The sequence below is a fragment of the Felis catus genome, chromosome A2, assembly GCF_018350175.1.
Source record: "Felis catus isolate Fca126 chromosome A2, F.catus_Fca126_mat1.0, whole genome shotgun sequence".
NCBI classification, from domain to species: Eukaryota; Metazoa; Chordata; class Mammalia; order Carnivora; family Felidae; genus Felis; species Felis catus.
This window is the reverse complement of record NC_058369.1, coordinates 7,397,908-7,417,147: the sequence shown is the minus strand read 5'-3', so window position 1 is coordinate 7,417,147 and position 19,240 is coordinate 7,397,908. Positions and strand designations below refer to the sequence as shown.

The 19,240-nt window shown below is 47.7% G+C and overlaps 2 protein-coding genes across 32 annotated transcripts in view; both read left to right on the top strand.

Moving 5' to 3' along the window:
* Positions 1-1,848: 1,848 nt before the first annotated feature.
* Positions 1,849-6,839, top strand: FBXL12 (F-box and leucine rich repeat protein 12). The gene is made up of 3 exons (XM_023245052.2): positions 1,849-2,865; positions 2,983-3,055; positions 5,422-6,839. Exons 1-3 carry the CDS (start codon positions 2,780-2,782, stop codon positions 6,241-6,243), a joined length of 981 nt encoding a protein of 326 aa, XP_023100820.1. The 5' UTR covers positions 1,849-2,779; the 3' UTR covers positions 6,244-6,839.
* Positions 6,840-15,561: 8,722 nt separating this feature from the next.
* Positions 15,562-19,240, top strand: part of LOC111557991 (zinc finger protein 846-like) — a 104,240-nt gene continuing 100,561 nt past the window's right edge. For 27 of the 31 annotated variants that reach the window (XM_045045226.1, XR_006589960.1, XR_006589940.1 and 24 more), the window contains exon 1: positions 16,726-16,924. The gene's annotated coding sequence lies outside the window, so the exon portion shown is untranslated. Of the gene's footprint in view, positions 16,510-16,725; positions 16,925-17,603; positions 17,763-19,240 lie in introns of those variants that run through there. The other 4 variants (XR_006589925.1, XR_006589927.1, XR_006589959.1 and 1 more) reach the window with 3 other exon arrangements.

Genomic DNA, 19,240 nt, shown 5'->3' with positions numbered 1-19,240 from the left:
GCGAGAAAGCGTGAGTAGGGGAAGGGAGAAAGAGAGGAAAGATCGAGAATCCAAGCAGGCTTGGTGCCATCAGAGTGGAGCCTGACAAGGGGCTCGAACTCATGAACCAAAATATGACCTGAGCCGAAGTCAGTGCTTAACGGACTCACCACCTAAGTGCCCCATGCATTCCTTTTTAAAACAGTTTTCAATGGGGCGCCTGGGTGGCTCAGTCGGTTGAGTGACCGAGTGACCAACTGCGGCTCATATCATGATCTCACAGCTCAGGTCATGATCTCTTAGCTCAGGGGTTCAAGCCCCGTGTTGGGCTCTGTGCTGACAGCTCAGAGCCTGCAGCCTGCTTAGGATTCTGTGTCTCCCTCTCTCTGCCCCTAACCCACTCGCATTCTGTCTCTGTTTCTCTCAAAAATAAACAAACATTAAAAAAATTTTTTTTAAACAGTTTTCAACATCTCCAATTTCTGCACCTGTGTGTATGTATTGAAAACATTTATTGCCATTATAGGCTCTTGGGGATGTGATTTAGCAAAACCTCAAAATTAAATTTCACATGCCCCTTTGACCCATCAAACCAGCTCCTGGTTATTTATCCAATAAAAATAAAAACATGGGATATATGTGTACACGTACATACGTATATAAAATAACGGCTAGCTCCAATATTGTTTGTGGTAACAAATCTGGAACAACTTGAATACTCCTCAATACAGGAATGTTTGAATGAAATTCACTGCCCTTATGAATTGCTAATTTAAAAATGAGTGAGGGGCGCCTGGGTCGCTCAGTCAAACATCTGACTTTGGCTCAGGTCATAATCTCGCGGTCTGGTCCGTGAGTTCGAGCCCCACAGTGGACTCTGTGCCGACAGCTCGGAGCCTGGAACCTGCTTCAGATTCTGTGTCCCCCTCTCTCTCTGCTCCTCCTCCACTGGCACTGTGTCTCTCTCTGTCTCTCAAAAATGAATAAACGTTACAAAAAAAAGTTTAAAAATGAGTGACGGGGTACCTGACTGGCTCAATCAGTGGAGCATGTGACCCTTGATCTCGGGGTTATGGTTTCAAGTCCCACGTTTGGTGTAGCGATTACCTGAAAATAAAATCTTAAAAAAAAAAAAAAAAGCGTGATATGGGTCACCTGGATGGCTCAGTCGGTAGAGCATGTGACTCTTGATCTCAGAGTCGTGAGTTCAAGCCCCATGTTAGGCATGGAACCTACTTAAAATTACAAAATTTAAAATGTATCTCCAGGTTGTAAATTTAGGACCCACGTTGGGTGTAGCGATTGCTTAAAGTATTAAAGGGGGCACTTGGGTGGTTCAGTTGGTTAAACATCAGACTCTTGATTTCGGCTCAGCTCATGATCTCAAGGTTTGTGAGATTGAGCCCCGTGTTGGACTCTCTTCTGACAGCACAGAGCCTGCTTGGGATTCTCTCTCTCCCTTGCTCTCTGCTTCTCCCCTGCTCTTTCTTACGTGCATGCACTCTCTCTCTCTCAAAATAAATAAATTAAAAAAAACAATAAAACATAATCCTAGGCGCGCCTGGGGAGCTCAGTTGGTTAAACATCTGACTCTTGATTTCCACTCAGGTCATGAACTCACGTTGTGGGATGAAGCCAGGCATCTGGGCAACATGCTGGGCTTGGAGCCTGCTTGAGATTCTCTCTCTCTGCCCCGCCCCCACAGAAGCACGCTCTCAAAAACAAATTAAAAAAAAAATTATGTTTTTATTTTTGAGAGAGAGACAATGAGAGTGGGGGAAGGGCAGAGAGAGAGGCAGAGGAGACAATCTGAAGCAGGTTCCAGGCCCTGAGCTGTCAGCGCAAAGCCCCACCCGGAGCTTGAACTCACGCACTGCGAGATCATGACCTGAGCCGAAGTCAGACGCCCATTTACTGAGTCACCCAGGTGCTCCCAAAATGAATGTTTTAGAAGTGAATGATATACAGTTGGTGGGAGTGTCAACTCCCCCTCTGTGGAGAACAACTTAGCACTATCAGAACGAAAAATTGAACACACCCTTTAACAAGCTGTTTCAGTTCTACAAATTTATTCATGTTCATAGGCATCAAAAAGCATTACTAGGTTTAAAAACAAGCTAGGGCTTCGCTCTCCTTTAGGCCAGCCGCTGGTCGTCCCGCCCCAACCCCGCGGTCAAGGCGCCCCAATGCTTGAGCGCGCCTTCTGGGCTTGGTCTTGGGGTCTGTAAGCCCGGCGCTCCCAAGACTCGCCGCGCTCCGGGCCCGTCACCGCACTTAACGCCCACCCGGGGCCGCCAGTCAACAACCGAGCCACTTTTTCCAGGCTGGATCCCAGTCCCCAGCCCCGCCTCGAGCCTTGTTCCCGCCCTTAATCCCGCTCCGTGGTTTAGTTCCAGCCCCTAGCTCATCCCTGGGTCTCCCGTCACCGCCCCAGGCTTGCTCTCGGGTCCCTAGTCACTGCCCCGTTAAGCCTCCGGGCTCTGCCCTAACCTCAGCCCCGCCCACAGCCTTGTCCCCGCCCCTGACCCCGCCTCCGGGTGCGTCACCGCCTCAGCCACGCCTTCCGGGCTCAGGCCTGGTTCCCAGCTTGTCCCCTGCGCTCCATCCAGATAGTGGGCGGGTCTGTCGCCGGGGCCCAACCCTGTCCCCGCGAGAGAAAAGCTGAAACTCTCCGCCGGCTGCTGGAGGCGGCGGCCTCCGCCTTGCCGGCACCCCCAGCCACCCGCCGCCTGCTGGCCCCCGGAGGGTGAGATCGTGAATCCCCTTACAGCCACAAGCGGAAGTGCGTGTCGGCGGGATCATGGCGACTTTGGCGGACCTGCCGGACTCGGTCCTGTTAGAGATCTTCTCTTACCTCCCCGTCCGGGATCGAATTCGCATCTCCAGGTGCGGCCCCGCCCCGCGGGTGGGGGGAAGAGCCGGGCGGGGGGAGCCCCCGGAGATGCGAATCCGGTCCCCGGGGGGCCGCGGTTAGTTTTTTAACGGCGGGTCCCCTCCCCCCAGGGTTTGTCACCGCTGGAAGAGGCTGGTGGACGACCGGTGGCTCTGGCGACACGTCGACCTGACTCTGTACACGGTACACGGGGTCGACCGGGCGGGCATGGGCCGCGGTGGGGTCTCTGGGCCGCAAGGACCGCTCCTTGCACCCTAGAGTTCGAGCTTGGCAGTCCAGGGTGCATCCCGGCAGCGTCCCTTAGCTGCCCTTCGGTGACCTCCTGGCCTGTTTCCCCATTTCCAAAATGAGGATAGCCAAGATCGTTCAGGGAGCTTAGAGCAGTGTCCGGCGTACGGTGAGCCTATGACAAATGCCTCTTGATTACATTAGCCGTTGATGAGTTTTTCTGGAGAAATCATTCTCCAGATTCAACTTAATTTCCAGAATTTATTTACTGAGTATTGCAACTGAACCTTTTCCACGTTTTCCCATTTGCATTGTATTTTTCTTGTTTTCTTATGAACTATTTCAACAATACAGAGAAATGTATAGAGGATAATCTGAAACAACTATGTACTTACCACCTAGATTTAACCCATTTTAACCTTTAGTCATTTTCTTTTTTTTTAAGTTTATTTAGTTTGAGAGAACAGAGCGAGCAGGGGAGGGCAGAGGGAGAGAGAGGGAGAGAGAATTCCAAGCAGGCTCTGCACTCTGAGCGTGGAGCCCAACCTGGGGCTCAAACCCACGAACGTGGGATCATGACCTAAGCTGAAATCAAGAGTCCAATGCTTAAAGGACTGCGCCACACAGGCGCCCCAAACTTTTGGTCATTTTTGCTGCAGATCGTGTGAGACATACCTGCAAAGACTTATGTATATGCATATGCATACATCATTTATAGATGTATTCACTGCATTTTTTGAAACCCTTCTCAGAGGTAACCACTATTATAAAATGGATTTGTAGTGTTCCTTTCATGTTTTTATTTACTTCCTGTGTGACTACCCATAAGCAATATTCAATTTTGTTAATGTGTTTCTAAAGTTGAAATAATGCTGTTCTGTCTAGGTAATTAAATGCTATTTATTATATATCCACCGATGGCTTTATTTACACAACATTGCTTTTGACACATGTAAATCTAGCTCATTCCTTTCAACTTGTTAAGTGAATATACCACAATTTGTTTACCTGTTTTCCTGTTGACAGACCTTTAGGTTATTTCCAACTTTTTACTCTCACAAACAGAGTTATAAAATAGTGTCAAACTTCACTGTGTATATGAATCACCTGAAGATCTTGTTAAAATGCTGATTCTGGGGCACCTGGCTGGCTGATTCAGTAGAGTATGTGACTCTTGATCTCGGGATTGTGAGTTCAGGCCCCATGTTGGGTGTAGAGATTACTTAAGAATAAAAATCTTAAAAAATAATTTAAGAAAATAATAAAATGCTGATTCTGATTCAGTGAGCTGGGTGGGGCCCCAGATTCTGATATTCTAACAGCCCCTCAGGTTTTATGCTATGCACAAATTTTACACTATGCAGTTTCTTTTTTCTCTCTTCTTTCTTGTTTTATGTTTATTTTTTGAGAGAGAGCGTGCAAGCAGGGGAGGGGCAGAGAGAGAATCCAAAGCAGGCTCCATCCTTGCTATCAGCACAGAGGCTGATGTGGGGCTCAAACCGTTGAACTGTGACACCATGACCTGAGCTGAAGTGGACACTCAATGGAGCCACCCAGGCACCCCTACCGTCTTTTTTAAAAAAGGTTAAATGCACATACAATGAAATGCAAGGTGCTTCCACTTACATTTTGTTTGTTTTGCAGTAATTAACTTCCTGGGGTTAAGTTTTGCAGTTTTCACCGTTACTAGGTTGTGATTTTTGTTATTATTTTTTTATGCTTATTTATTTTTGAGAGAGAGAGAGAGCAGGGGAGGGGCAGAGAGAGGGAGACACAGAATCTGAATCAGGCTCTAGGCTTCAAGCTGTCAGCACAGAGCCCAATGTGGGGCTTGAACTCACGAACTGTGAGATCATGACCTGAGCTGAAGTTGGACGCTTAACCGACTGAGCCACCTAGATGCCCCTATTATTATTATTTTTAAGATGGCTTTGATTTACTCTGGACAGTTGTAGCCTTTTTCAGTTGGGCTCTGTGTTGCTTATTCCTAGTGGCAGTGGCCACGAAGAAAGGGATAAATGCTGGTGACTTGTTCTGCTTTCTTACTTACAAGGACCCCACTCTCTTGCTGAAGACAGATCTGTTATGATCTTCCCTTTTCTCTCAGTGCTTTTGTTCAAACCTAGAAGTCAAAACGATGGGGTTCACTTGGCCTGTTACTCCTGGGGAGGTGCACGGTGAGGTGAGGCTGGCAGGGGTCGGGCAGAAGCCCAGGGGAGCACTAGTGCCCCAGCTGGGGCTGGTCCGTCTCCAGGCAGGCAGGGGCCTTGGGATAGTCTCCGTATCTCTCACCCTGTCACCCCCGCCTCTGGCTCTTACAGATGCGGCCTAAAGTCATGTGGCACCTCCTTCGCCGCTATATGGCATCCCGGCTCCGTTCCCTGCGGGTGGGCGGCTACCTGTTCTCAGGCTCCCAGGCCCCCCGGCTGTCCCCCGCCTTGATGAGGGCCCTGGGCCAGAAGTGCCCTAACCTGAAGCGTCTCTGCCTGCACGTGGCTGACCTGAGCATGGTGCCCATCACCAGCCTGCCCTGCACCCTGAGGACCCTGGAGCTGCACAGCTGTGAGATCTCCATGGCCTGGCTCCTCAAGGAGCAGGACCCCACCGTGCTGCCCTTGCTCGAGTGCATCGTGCTGGACCGGGTCCCTGCCTTCCGTGATGAGCACCTGCAGGGCCTGACGCGCTTCCGCGCCCTGCGGTCGCTGGTGCTGGGCGGTACCTACCGAGTGACCGAGACAGGGCTGGATGCGGGCCTCCAGGAGCTGGGCTACCTGCAGAGGCTGGAGGTGCTGGGCTGCACCCTCTCAGCTGACAGCACCCTCCTGGCCGTCAGTCGCCACCTCCGAGATGTGCGGAAGATCCGGCTGACCGTGAGGGGCCTCTCTGCCCCCGGCCTGTCCGTCTTGGAGGGCATGCCAGCCCTGGAGAGTCTGTGCTTGCTGGGCCCTCTCATCACCCCAGAAATGCCTTCCCCGGCTGAAATCCTCTCTTCCTGCCTCGCCATGCCCAAGCTCAGGGTCCTTGAGCTGCAGGGGCTGGGGTGGGAGGATCAGGAGGCCGAGAGGATCCTGTGTAAGGGGCTGCCCCACTGTATGGTCATCGTCAGGGCCTGCCCCAAAGAGTCCATGGACTGGTGGATGTGACTGCACCACCCATCCATGTTGGCTTTCATGGGTGAGCCCCAGACCCTCTGGACAGCACCTTGCAGAGGGCCCGTAGCCAGGTTGAGAGAGCCCAAAGCCACAAGGTAGAACGAAGGCCTTGGGGCCTCCGGACAGTTGGAATCCCTGTTTGCCAGTTGTTTGGCCTCTGTGACATCAGCCAGCTTCTCGGAGGGCCTATCCCCACATCTGGAAGTGGGGAAGATCATAGCTACCTCATGGTTATGTCGCGAAGCCTTACTCTTTACCAGCCCCTGGGCCAAAAAGGTCCTCGACGATGGGTCATTCTCAGGAACAGAATGGATACAGCAGGGTGGGGTTAAGAGTTAGGGGGAGCTGAGGGCCAGGGCCCCTTTAGGAGGCCTGGCAAGACTATCTATGCATGTGCACCCCCATGCTGACACGCCATTGATACACGAGGGATGCGATGAGAAAGCCCAGGAAGACTTCTGCTTTGACGATTGAAAGTGTCAGTGAAGGTTCTCAGTTGTACTTTCGGTATTTTGGTATTCTATATTTTCAAATTTTTCCACAATATATATTATTTTGCTATTAAAGAAAAATAATTTTTTTTTCCCAAAAGCATTTGGTTTATTCATTCAACAAACATTTCTTGCCTGCCCACTATTTTGCAAGCACTGGTCGAAGCCCTGGGGCCGCAGCAGTGAACAAAACAAGACCTGAGCAGATGGCAGGGTCGACCTCCAGGTGAACACATTGATGGGATGGTCTTAGAGACTGGGACAATTAAAAACATTTTTTTAATGTTTATTTATTTTTGAGAGAGAGAGAGAGAGAGACAGTGTGTGAGCAGATGAGGGGCACAGATGCAGATGAGGAGCAGAGAGGGAGACAGAATTTGAAGCAGGCTCCTGGAGCCTGGAGCTGAGCTGTCGGCACAGCGCCCGACGTGGGGCCCGAAATCCCAGACCGCAAGATCACAACCTGAGCCGAAGTCGGAAGCTTCGCTGACTGAGCCACCCGGGCGCCCTGAGACTGAGACGATTTTGAAGTAGGCTCACATGATGGAGGTGCCTGTGCCTGGTGGAGTGGGTGGGGCAAGCCTCTCAAGTTTGGAGGCCTGAGGGGTGAGGAGGAACCCCCTCTGGGAAGTGCGGGGGGAGAAAGAAGGCCAAGACACTGGCGGAGATAGGGATGAGTTTGACCTCTTTCAAGATCAGGAAGGAGATCTGCGTGGCTGAGGGAGGAAGAGGTGAGCAATAGGAAGCGAAGTCAGCTGATGGGGTGAGGTTGGAGGGTCCCCACAGGTGGCACAGGCTTTAGGGGGTCAGAAAGCAGCAACTCCTTTTCCTGCCCGTTGAGTCTGAGCCACTTGAAAGATGCAGGTGGCAGGCCGATAGTGATCAGGAGATGAGTGTCGCTTCTGACCCGAGCTGGGGAGGAGGGCGTGTATGAACACGACAGGATCACCACCTGCCCACTGGCCCAGCCTGCCTGCTCTGTGGTGGGCCAGAGCCAGAAGAGAAGATGGGGTTGAGCTGATACCCTTGGTTCCTTGTTCCAAGCTCACTTCTCAGAGGACCTGGCTGTCTCTCTCATGCTTTCCCACTAGGGGGTGGAGGAGAAATTCTCCATCTGGCCATCTGAAGACTATGGTTCGAGTGCTCCTCCAGTGTGGCCACGGTGAGTGTCTACCTATCCCGTGCTGATCAAATCTGGCAGCTCCAGGCCAGGGCACCTGGGGGACTAGATTGTTCCAGGCTGGGGCACTGGTACTGAAGAGGTGTCTTTCTCCCGGTCTCACCCGATTGCAGTGACCCCTTTCTGGGCTTAGCTCGGAGGGCTGGTAGGGTTATGGCAGAGCCTGACCACCGCCTTCGTGACCAGGGGCCAGGGGCTTGAGGATGCCCTCTGTTATGAAATGTACCTGAGATCTGTTTTAATCACACATGGTGGGGGCGCCCGGGTGGCTCAGTGAGTTGAGTGGCCAACTTCAACTCAGGTCATGATCTCACGGTTCGCGGGTTCAAACCCGGCGTCGGGCTCCGTGCTCACAGCTCAGAGCCAGGAGCCTGCTTCAGATTCTGGGCCTCCCTCTCTCTCTGCACCTCCCCCACTCATGCTCTGCCTCCTTCTCTCAAAAATAAATAAACATAAAAAAATCTTTTTTCAAAAATCACGTACGGCGATGGACACGGAGACACGTGTCTTTGGAAGAAAACTTTATTACAGTAAAACCTTGGTTTGCGAGCACAGTTTGTCCTGGAAACATGCTTGTAATCCAAAGCATTTGTATATCAAAGCGAATTTCCCCAGAAGAATGGAAACTCAGATGATTCATTCCACAACCCAAAAATATTTATATAAAAATGATTACAATACTGTAATATAATACAAAATAGTAAAGAAAATGCAAAATATAAATAAAAAAATAAATTAACCTGCACTTACCTTTGAAAACCTTCATGGCTGGTGTGAGGGAGACAAGAGAGAGGAGGGTGATTGTGTAGGACGACCGACTTTCACTATCACTAATGGAATCACTGCTCTTGGCTCCATGGAATCTTCTTCTTGTGCAACTTTAACAAGGAACTTAGCCAATGACACTTGCTTTTGCCTCCTTCTGAGGATTTCGCCGAGATGTGGCATCGCATTGTCATTAAGCAGATTCCTCGCTCCAATTGCTACAGCCTTATTCGGGTGGTGCTTTTCTACAAAATCTTGCACGGTTTCCCACGTTTTACACGTCTCCCTAATCTCATTGGGGGTGAGGGATTCCTCCGCCTTTTCCTCCTCCTCCTCCTCCTCCTCTGCAGACGAGATCTCATCCATAACCTCTTGCTGTTGCTTGCAATGCGGATCCATCAGCCATCAGTGGTCAGCTCCTGGCCATGTTCCTCCACCAGCTCTTGAATGACATCCTCATTCGCCTCCGGTCCCCCCCTTGGTCTTCCCCAAGGACACAATTTCATCGACCACCGGTGGCTCCAGTTCATGAGCAAGCCCCTCTAAGTCATATCTAAGAACACAATCAGGCCACAGTTTTCTCCAGGCAGAATTGAGGGTTCTCTTGGTGATCCCATCCCAGGCTCTGTCGATGATCTTGAGGCAGTTCACGATGTGGAAATGATTTTTCCAAAACTCTTGGAGGGTGAGGCTTGTTCCTTGGGCCACCTCGAAGCATTGCTGGAATAGTGCTTTAGTGTAAAGATTTTTTAAAGTTCGCAACGACCTGCTGATCCATGGGCTAGAGGACTGGAGTGGTGTTGGGAGGAAGGAACTTGACCTTAATGAACTTGAATTCCTCTAGTAAGTCATCGTCGAAGCCTGGAGGATGAGGAGGGGCATTATCCGTAACCAGCAAGGCTTTGGGTGGCAGATTCTTTCCTAAAAGGTACAGTACTTGTGATTCCCAAGAGGAGGGAATGTCTCACAGAGCCATTATGGGGAAAAACCATAATGGGGTCCATAGGAGGCGGGAGAAATAGGAGGGAAGCACAGGCGTGAGCCTTTCTTATGGTTTTTGCAGGAAGAAATAGGCGAGGCAGGGTAGGCAAGCTGAACAAGCTTAGAATTGGCTACTTTGAATACTTTTGGTGGGCTCTAGGCTCTAGAGGCCGTTCCTAGTTGTCTGTTACTTGGCCCTGGCGTGATTTAGGGCAGAGGAAATATTGGCTTGCTGTGTTAGGGGTGAGATAACAGAGGTAGTTGGATTGGCTGGTTTGCATATGAAAGTGTGCTCGAAAGCAAGTTGTTTCCTATCTCTAGGAATTACCCAACCCTCAGAGGGGTGGTCCTGAGCCAGGTTTGCAAGGCCCTAAGGTGTCAAAGCATCACAAAATATAGAAAATTAAAAAGAGGATGAATACACCCTCCATTGGAAGTAAAGGGCAATCGCAAGAACTAACATTTCTCGAGTGTGTATTTTGTATCAGGTACTATGCTCAGTCCTTCATGCATGGACTTTTACCCGCAGCCCAGTGAGGAAGGTACAGAGGAGGAAACTGAGGCACAGAGAAGTTAAGTTGCCCAAAGTCACACAACTAGAGAAGTAGCAGAACTGAGTAATCTTAGCCTACAGTCCTAACCATTAGGCAAAACTGCCTAGCTGATAGGTAGCAGTTCTAAAAGCCTGGCCCAACAGTTGTGCCCCATCAGGGAACAAAGACTAGACATATAAATTTTTGTGTAGCTCTACTGAGGTATAATTCATAGCAATAAGCAGCACATATTTAGGTGCATAATTTGATCAGTTTTGACACATGTGTATCTTGTCTTTTACTCATTATGATGATTTTAGGATTTATCCAAGCTCTTGTAGGAATCAAAACTTTGTTCCTGAGTAGTATTCCATCATGTGACTATAATAGCATAATTTGTTACCCATTCACCTTTGATGGATATTTGTGTTAAAGCACATATATCTTGTTAAAATAATTTTTTCTGATATAACAAATAATATATGCCTGTGAAGAATTTTAACAGTACAGAAAGGGTACCTCTTTCTAATCCCAGGCCCCAGAGGAAATCACTGTGAGAAGTTTGAGGTAGCCTTCTAGAATTTTGTCTACTATTGGGAGTTTGGAGAAAAATCAAAGACATTAAAAACCATTTTTTTTAATGTTTATTTTGAGAGAGAGAGAGAACGCAAGGGAGGAGTATGAACTCATGAACTGTGAGATCATGACCTGAGCCAAAGTTGGATGCTTAACCAACTGAGCCACCCAGGCACCCCACCCTGCCTTTTCTCCCTCTTTCTTTTTTTTTTTTTTAAAAATTTTTTTTTTCAACGTTTATTTATTTTTTGGGGGACAGAGAGAGACAGAGCATGAACGGGGGAGGGGCAGAGAGAGAGGGAGACACAGAATCGGAAACAGGCTCCAGGCTCCGAGCCATCAGCCCAGAGCCCGACGCGGGGCTCAAACTCACGGACCGCGAGATCGTGACCTGGCTGAAGTCGGACGCTTAACCGACTGCGCCACCCAGGCGCCCCTTTTCTCCCTCTTTCAATAACCCTTTTGAATGAAGTCTCTTTACCAATGTCCAGAATTATTTTTCACAATGATAAAGAAACAAAAATCCCTTGGGTCATTTTTGACTCTTTATTCTAAAACTACACAAATCCATTAGCAGATAGCCATTGGCTCTGCCTTAATTTTAGCACCAGAGTGGATTCCACTCCCTCCATTCTCCCCAGCCACCTTTGTCCAGCCATCTCCATCTGTCACTGGGATTATTGCCTTAACTTTCTAATGGTCCTCGCTGATTCTATCTTTTCTTCCCTAGAGTCACACAAAAGACGAAGAGAATTTCATTTTATTTATTTAAAGTTTTTTAAATGTTTATTTATTTTTGAAGGAGAGAGAGACAGAGCATGAATGGCGGAGGGGCAGAGAGAGAGGGAGACACAGAATCCGAAGCAGGCTCCAGGCTCTGAGCTGTCAGCACAGAGCCCGACGCGGGGCTCGAACTCACGGACCGCGAGATCGTGACCTGAGCCGAAGTCGGACACTCAACCAGCTGAGCCACCCAGGCGCCCCAAAGAGAGTTTTAAAAATAGACATCAGGTCATGTTGCTCCTGGAGCTCAAAACTCTTCAGGGGCTCCTCCATTGCTCTCAAGGTAACACCCACAATTCTTAGAGTTGCTCGGATGGCCTTGTATGATCTGACTTCATTGCTTCTCTGACTTCACTTCCAATTAGTCTCCAACCTGCCCGACTCACTTCAAACATTTTAGACACTGGACTTCTGATGTTGCCTACTTTTTAAAAGTTTATTTATTTTGAAGGAGAGGGAGAGAAAGAGAGAGAGAGAGAGAGAGAGAGAGAGAGAGAGAGAGAGAGAGAATCCCAAGCAGGGTCTGCACTGTCAGTACAGAGCCTGATGCAGGACTCGAACTCAGAAACTGTGAGATCATGACCTAAGCCATAATCAAGAGTCGGATGCTTAACTGACTGAAATACCCAGGTGCCCCTCTGCTGTTGTTTTAGAGGCCAAACCTCTCCTACCTCAGGACCTTTGCACTTGTTCATTCTCCAGAAACTCACACTCATTCCCTGAATTCCTCCAACCAGATGGCTGGGGGGTGTACATGGTTCTGGGCCTTAGTTTTCTCATCTGTCAAACTATTCTTTCTCTTTACCTCAAACACCAGGCAGATATAACCAAAGGTATAGTGGGAAGGGAAAATGCTTTTCAAAGTGAGAACTGTTGGGGTGTCTGGGTGGCTCCCTTGGTTAAGCGACCGACTCTTGATTTCGGCTCAGGTCACCATCTCTCTGTTGGTGGGATGGAGTCCCACGAGGGGCTCTGCACCGACAGCACGGATCCTGGTTGGGATTCTCTCTTACTCTCTCTCTGCCCTTCCCCTGCTCTCTCTGTCTCTCAGAAATAAATAAATCAACATTTAATGTGAGAACTGTTGACCTTAAAAAAAAACTTGCTTTTATCAGCAAAAGATGGGCTTATTTAGGAACAGCAAAAATTTGCAACCCCAGGCCCAGGCAAACCATGGCAAAACCATAGGTAAGTCCCCACAATAAAGGAAGGTAGCTCTTTTTATAGAGGAAAAAGGGGGAGTGGGGAGGGGCTTTTATAAATTAAAAGTGCATTGGAATAAATTGGGAGTTTGAAGTATAGTGGCTTCTCATTGGCTGAGCTGTTGCTGGGGGAGGAAAAAGCTTCCTTCCTCTTGCTGGGATACTAAAGGAGTACTTACTTACAAGGTCCCTCTCTTCCTGTTGGACCTACAATTGACTAGTGCTGGGCATGAAAGCTCTCCCTGCTGGTCTCCCAACTCCATTCTAAATGAGGTTTCCTTTTATTAGTTTTCACAAACCTTTCCAATAGGGAAGTAAAGTTTTATAGTTGGTTTCAAGAGCTACTTGAGATAGAGTGTAATACCCTCAATCACCAGAAGATGGCAGCACGTCACCGGATTAGCTATGTAGATCATTGTACCCTCACAATATAGGAATTAGGAGACGTTGCTAGTATTTATACACCTCGTCACCCTTCATAAATGGAAGGAATGTATACTTGTCGGGCATCTACTGTATGGGCTGGATACTCTTATTTACATTTGTGACTTAAGTCAGAGCACGTCCCCCATCTCTCAGAACTCCCCCAAAACAATCAAATGGGAAATGAAACAAAAAATTAAATGTATATATATAGTGCCTAGGAGTAAACCTAACTGAAAGACAACCCACTGAAGAAGAAAATTTAAAAACGTTAAGGCCCTAAGGAAGGAACGGAATGAATGGAGGTGTGATCCACTTTGTGGACTGACAGATACTTTTGTGAACCTGGTGTTCTGTCACAGAGTCTTGGAAGGAATGACAAAAGAAGCAAGAAAAGCTTTTATTGGGCATCCTGAGGACGGGCCCACCGAGCGTGAGGCCCGCCCAAGCCCTGCCCTCACACCTGGTTCTCATCCGGTGTCCGCCCCCTGAGCCCGGAAGCCCCCTTAGCCCTGCCCACAACGCACTACGCTTACCCTCAAGCTCCGCCTTCTAGGATTGGTCTTCACCCCCCCCCCGCCACGCCCCCAAGGCCTTGTCTCAGGCCAGGCCACGCCCCCAGACACTGTCCCCGCCCCTGCCCCGCCCACTAGTCCTCGTACTCCTTCCTGGCTGGGCGGATTCAAGACCCTTGCCTACCCGCTGGCTTCTTCAAGCTCTGCTTCCTCCGACTCCGCTGGGCGGGAGCCCGGGGGACCCGCGCCATCTCGGCTCACAAAATCGGAAGCAGAAGTGTCTGTCAGCCGGGGCGCCGCCGCAGGCTGCCTCGCTTCTGGGGCATATGGGGGCGCCCAGCTCTGGTGTCGCCTGGTGGGTCTGGCCCGAAAGATCCGGGGCCAAAGGGCAGGGCCGGTCAGTCCCTTGCGGCGCGTTTTCCGAGACTTCCGGATCCAGCGCTCTTCCCGGCAGGCGGGGGCCGGGTTGCTCTGGTGTGGTGGAAGTAATGGGTCCAGATGACTCTGGACCTCAGTTTTCTCATCTGCTGCTCCTTCCGTCTCCCCGCTGCTCCTTCTCCCCCTTCGCCCCAAGCACTAGGCTGATGTTATAACCCAAAAGTATAGTGGGACAGGAAAAGGGCTTTTCTTTTCTTTTTAAAAGAGAACTTTTATTTTAATTTTTTAATTGAAAAAAACTGTTAATTTTTTAAAATTTACATCCAAGTTGGCTAACATGTAGTGTAATAATGATTTCCGAAGTAGAATTGAGTGATTCATCACTTACATATAACACCCAGAGCTCATGCCAACAAATGTCCTCCTTAGTGCCCCTTGCCCTTTAATGAGAACTTTTAAAAGGACATGAGCATGGATGATCTTAAAAACATGTTGTATGAAAAGAAGCCTTGCTCCAGTGTATATATGATTCTATTTAATGTTTATGTAACTTTTTGAGAGAGAGACAGAGCGCGGGGGGGGGGGGGGGGCAGAGAGACAGGAAGACACAGAATTGGAAGCAGGCTCCAGGCTCTGAGCTGTCAGCACAGAACCCAGTGTGGGGGGGTTTTAACCCATGAGCAGTGAGATCATGACCTAAGCTGAAGTTGGACGCTTAACCGACAGAGCCACCCTGGCACCCCAAAAGTTCTTAAAAATTTAAACTATAGGGGGCACTTGGCTGGCTCAGTTTGTGTAACATGCAACTCTTGATCTTGGGGTTGTGAGTTTGAGCCCCATGTTGGGTATAGAGATTACTTAAAAATAAAATCTTTAATGATAAATAAAATCTTAAAAAATAAAATAAAATTTAAACTATAAATTTGTTTCCTTTTGTGAAAATAAAGGGCAACCTCACTAAAATGGAGTCAGGAGGCCAGAAGGGATAGGTCTAACTCTACTACTCCATGTTAACTACAGGAAGAACTGTCACAAGCCCCAACAGGGAATGATGTACATTGTGTCTCATGCAAGAAATTGATTACCCAGGCAACTCAGCAGATGGGAAACTCCTCATCACTCTCAACTCTTGCTTTTGTCTGTCAGTCAGACTGATTCAAAACAACCCCTCCCAACTTACTCTTTTCCTTGAAATAACATTCCTCTACTTTGTTGGGCTATACTATGGTTTTTGCCATTGTTTGCTTGTCCCAAATTGTAATTGTTGGCAATTCTTGAATAAACCTATACTTTGCTAGTAAAATAATTTTTAAGGTCAACTTTTTTTTGGTATTTCTTATTTTAAAAAATTTAATGTTTATTATTTTGGGGAGAGAGGGCAGGGCAGAGAGAGAGGGAGAGACAAAATCTGAAGGAGGATCCAGGCTCTGAGCTCTCAGCACAGAGCCCTACATGGGGCTTGAGCTCATGGATGGTAAGATCATGACCTGAGCCAAAGTCAGACTCTTAACCGAGCCACCCAGGAGCCCCTTTTTAAGAGGTTTAAAAAGAAATGATTGAATGAATCTCTACAGGATTCAGTTTGTAAACATCCTATAAATAGTACATTCCAATGTGGCACTCACATAGGAAATGTTTTCTTGTATGTTTGTTTTACCATCTGTCTTCCTCCCCAGTTGAAAAAAGAGTTCTGTGAAGGCAGGACTTGAATAAATGAAAGGAAAAGCATTATTAAGGGAAGTGATGGTTGGGGCATTTGGCTGGCTCAGTCACAAGAGCATGCGACTCCTGATCTTGGGCTCCTGAGTTCAATACCCCACGTTGTGTGTTGAGATTACTTACACACATAAAAACTTCAATAAAAACAAAAAGTGATGGTGACCACACAAAACCAGCAAGTGAAATATATAAAAGATCTAAACATGTTCATACTTAATGAAAGTCTAAAAATGCTTCACTATTTGCCATATAAAAACGGAAAGATTTAAAACATAAGGCCAACGGTCCCAAGACTACTACAGAAATGTACAAGTTCAAAGGTAATACCAAAAACTTCTGGGAAGGGGCAAAGAAGTTTTTAAAGAATAGTGAAAAGGATGTATCAGGTATCAACTGCTTCATAACAAAGCACCTCCAAGCTTAGTACATCCTTGAACCCCGCTGCAGGAACTCAGAGAACAGCATTTTTTGATTGGGAGCTGCCTGACTGGTCCGAGGTGGGCGCGAGGCTCGGTCCAACCGACTCTGTACCGTTCTGGTCCCGCGCCGAAGTCCGTGCCCTCGGCCTCGGCGCCGCTAAGTCCTGCCGGAGCCTTCCTTCCACCTTTAGGCCCCGAGACCGGAAGTGGAGTGCTTGGGACCTGAGCAGCGGCCAACTTCCCTTTACGGGTTTTCTCTTTATTTGCCTGCGGCACAGAAGAGCGGCTGCAGGTGCGAGGTCGGAGCTAGAGCTGGGAGAAGGGCCTCTGGGGAGTGGGTCTTGACTACGGCGAGGATGCGAGGCTCGCGGAAGGCGGGGTCTTGGTCAGGGTGGGCAAACGGGGCCTCTCGGAGGCGGGCCTCTGTGGGGTGCGTGGCCGGCGGGGGCGTGGTCTCGGTGGGGGCGGGGCCCTGGCGGGGGGGCGGGGACTGAGTGGGCGGCCGCGCGCCCCGGCAGGGGCTGGGTCTCGCGAGCGTGGAGATCAACGGACGTTGGTCGCTTCTCAGGGTCCTTCCGACCTTCTGAACTGGGGGTGTCGGTTGGGGCGGGAGTGAGAGGTGTTGGTGAAATCTACTTCCCGGGTGTCCCCTTCTGCCTTCGTTATACGGGAGAATTTCACTTGTGGCTTTTGTGAGAATTGCTGAGGTGAGAATATCTTAAACTTAATTTTGGTGAATTACGTTTGATAAATTCATTTGGGAAAATGCTTTCTCAGGATTCTAAGCGTGAGGGTCAATAAAAAAGTGTAATGAAGAAAATGAAATAAGTGAAAATTAAGTAACAAGCCTTACAATTAAAGTTATTCATTTATGTACTTGGCAAATCAGCTACACCTCTCCTCCAAGGGCCTGCCCTCGCGGTCGAGTTTTATTTTTTATTTTTTTAAAGGTTTTGTATTTTTTTTAAGTTTGTTTAGTTGAGATAGAGAGAGAGCGAGAGCGCGCGCGTCTGTGCGGACGTGGGGGGAAGCGGGCAGAGAGCCTGATGCGGGGCTTGAACTCAGGAGCCGTGAGATCGTGACCTGAGCCTAAGGCAGGAGTCCAGCGCTTAAAGGGACTGAGCCATCCAGGCTCCCCTGGGAAGAGGGTAGACTCTTGATTTAAAAAGCTCTTCCCTTGGTTGGAAAGAAGGCAAAAGTCACTCTGATCCGTGAGATTAGCTGTGTGCGGAGGTGACGCCTCAGCTACGTGCATTATGTTTGTTTGCGCTTGACTGTTTTTTTTTCTTTTTTTTTTTTTTCCAATGTTTTTATTTATTTTTGGGACAGAGAGAGACAGAGCATGAACGGGGGTGGGGCAGAGAGAGAAGGAGACACAGAATCGGAAACAGGCTCCAGGCTCTGAGCCATCAGCCCAGAGCCCGACGCCGGGCTCGAACTCACGGACCGCGAGATCGTGACCTGGCTGAAGTCAGACGCTTAACCGACTGCGCCACCCAGGCGCCCCGCTTGACTGTTTTTCTTGATTACACAAGTGATGCATGGGTATGTTGTTTTTGTTAACATTCAAATAATTCAGAAACTATAGTAAGAATGTTAGCGGTTCCCTTCACACTCTCCCTGCCAAGTGCACATAAAATACAATGTCCTGCTTTGTAGGCCTCCAGTGTTACTGATGGCAGTGTGGCCTTGCCGTATTTTTTTTTTTTTTAATTGTGGTCAAATGTACATATCATAAAAATTTCCCTTTAACCTTTTTTGAGGGTACTGTTCATTGGCGTGAAGTACAATCACATTATTGTGCGACCGTTACCACCACGCATCTTCAAAATTTTTCATTTTCCCCAAATGAAACTGTTCTCATTAAAAAGAAATAACGCCCCATGGGGCGCCTGGGTGGCTCAGTTGGTTAAGCATCCGACTTCGGCTCAGGTCATGATCTCACAGTCCGTGGGTTCGAGTCCGGCGTCGGGCTCTGTGCTGACAGCTCAGAGCCTGGAGCTTGTTTCAGATTCTGTGTCTCCCTCTCTCTCTGCTCCTTCCCCACTCACGCTCTGTCTCAGAAATAAAAACATTTTTAAAAAATTAAAAAAAGAAACAAAAAACTTCCCGTAACCCTAACTCCCAGCCCCTGGTAATCTCTATTCTATTTTCTTTCTCTCTAAACTGGACTATTGTTGGTACCTCATATAAGTGGAATCGTGCAATATCGTTCTTTTGTGTCTAGATTATTTCACTTAGCGTAATGTTCTAAAATACACGCGTGTTGTAGCATGTATCAGGATTTTATTCCTTTGTAAGGTTGAATAATATTATATTTATATATTCATTATAGACATAGTTTATATATGTTTATATTTTGCATATTTTATATTTTGTTATATTTTTATATATTTCATATTATATAGTTAACATGTTTTGCATATTTTACATTTTTGTATATTCACATTTTGTATATATTTTATAATTTATATTGTAAAATGAACTTATATTTAATATAGATGTAGTATGTAAATATATTTTCTATGCACTTACATTTATTTACACTAGAGTTTTATATAATATAATATATAACTATAACATTATTCAACCTTAAGTGTATACATTTTGTTTTTCTGTTCATTTGGGTTGTCCACCTTTTGGCTTTTGTGAATCATGCCACTACGAACATTGGTTTACAAATATCTCTTCAAGTTTCTGCTTTCAGTCCTTTTGGATATATACTCAGAAGTGGAATTACTGGATCATATGGTAATTCGATATTAAGCTTTTTGAGGAACCACAACACTATTCTCTACAGTGGCTGTACCATTTCACATTACCATCAGCAATGAGTAAGGGTTATAATTTCTCCATATCCTCACCAACACATTTTTATTTATTTATTTTTTATTGAAAATTTTTTTAGTGTGTGTTTATTTTTGAGAGAGAGAGAGAGAGAGCAAGCAGGGGAGGGGCAGAGAGAGAGGGAGACATAGAGTCTGAAGCAGGCTCCAGGCTTCAAGCTGTCAACACAGAGCCTG

Excerpts from the sequence above, each read along its gene's own strand:
- FBXL12 (XM_023245052.2), top strand. The coding sequence starts at position 2,780 with ATGGCGACTTTGGCGGACCTGCCGGACTCGGTCCTGTTAGAGATCTTC. Across the intron at positions 2,866-2,982 it reads GATCGAATTCGCATCTCCAG|GGTTTGTCACCGCTGGAAGA; the intron begins GTGCGGCCCCGC and ends CCCTCCCCCCAG. Across the intron at positions 3,056-5,421 it reads TCGACCTGACTCTGTACACG|ATGCGGCCTAAAGTCATGTG; the intron begins GTACACGGGGTC and ends TGGCTCTTACAG.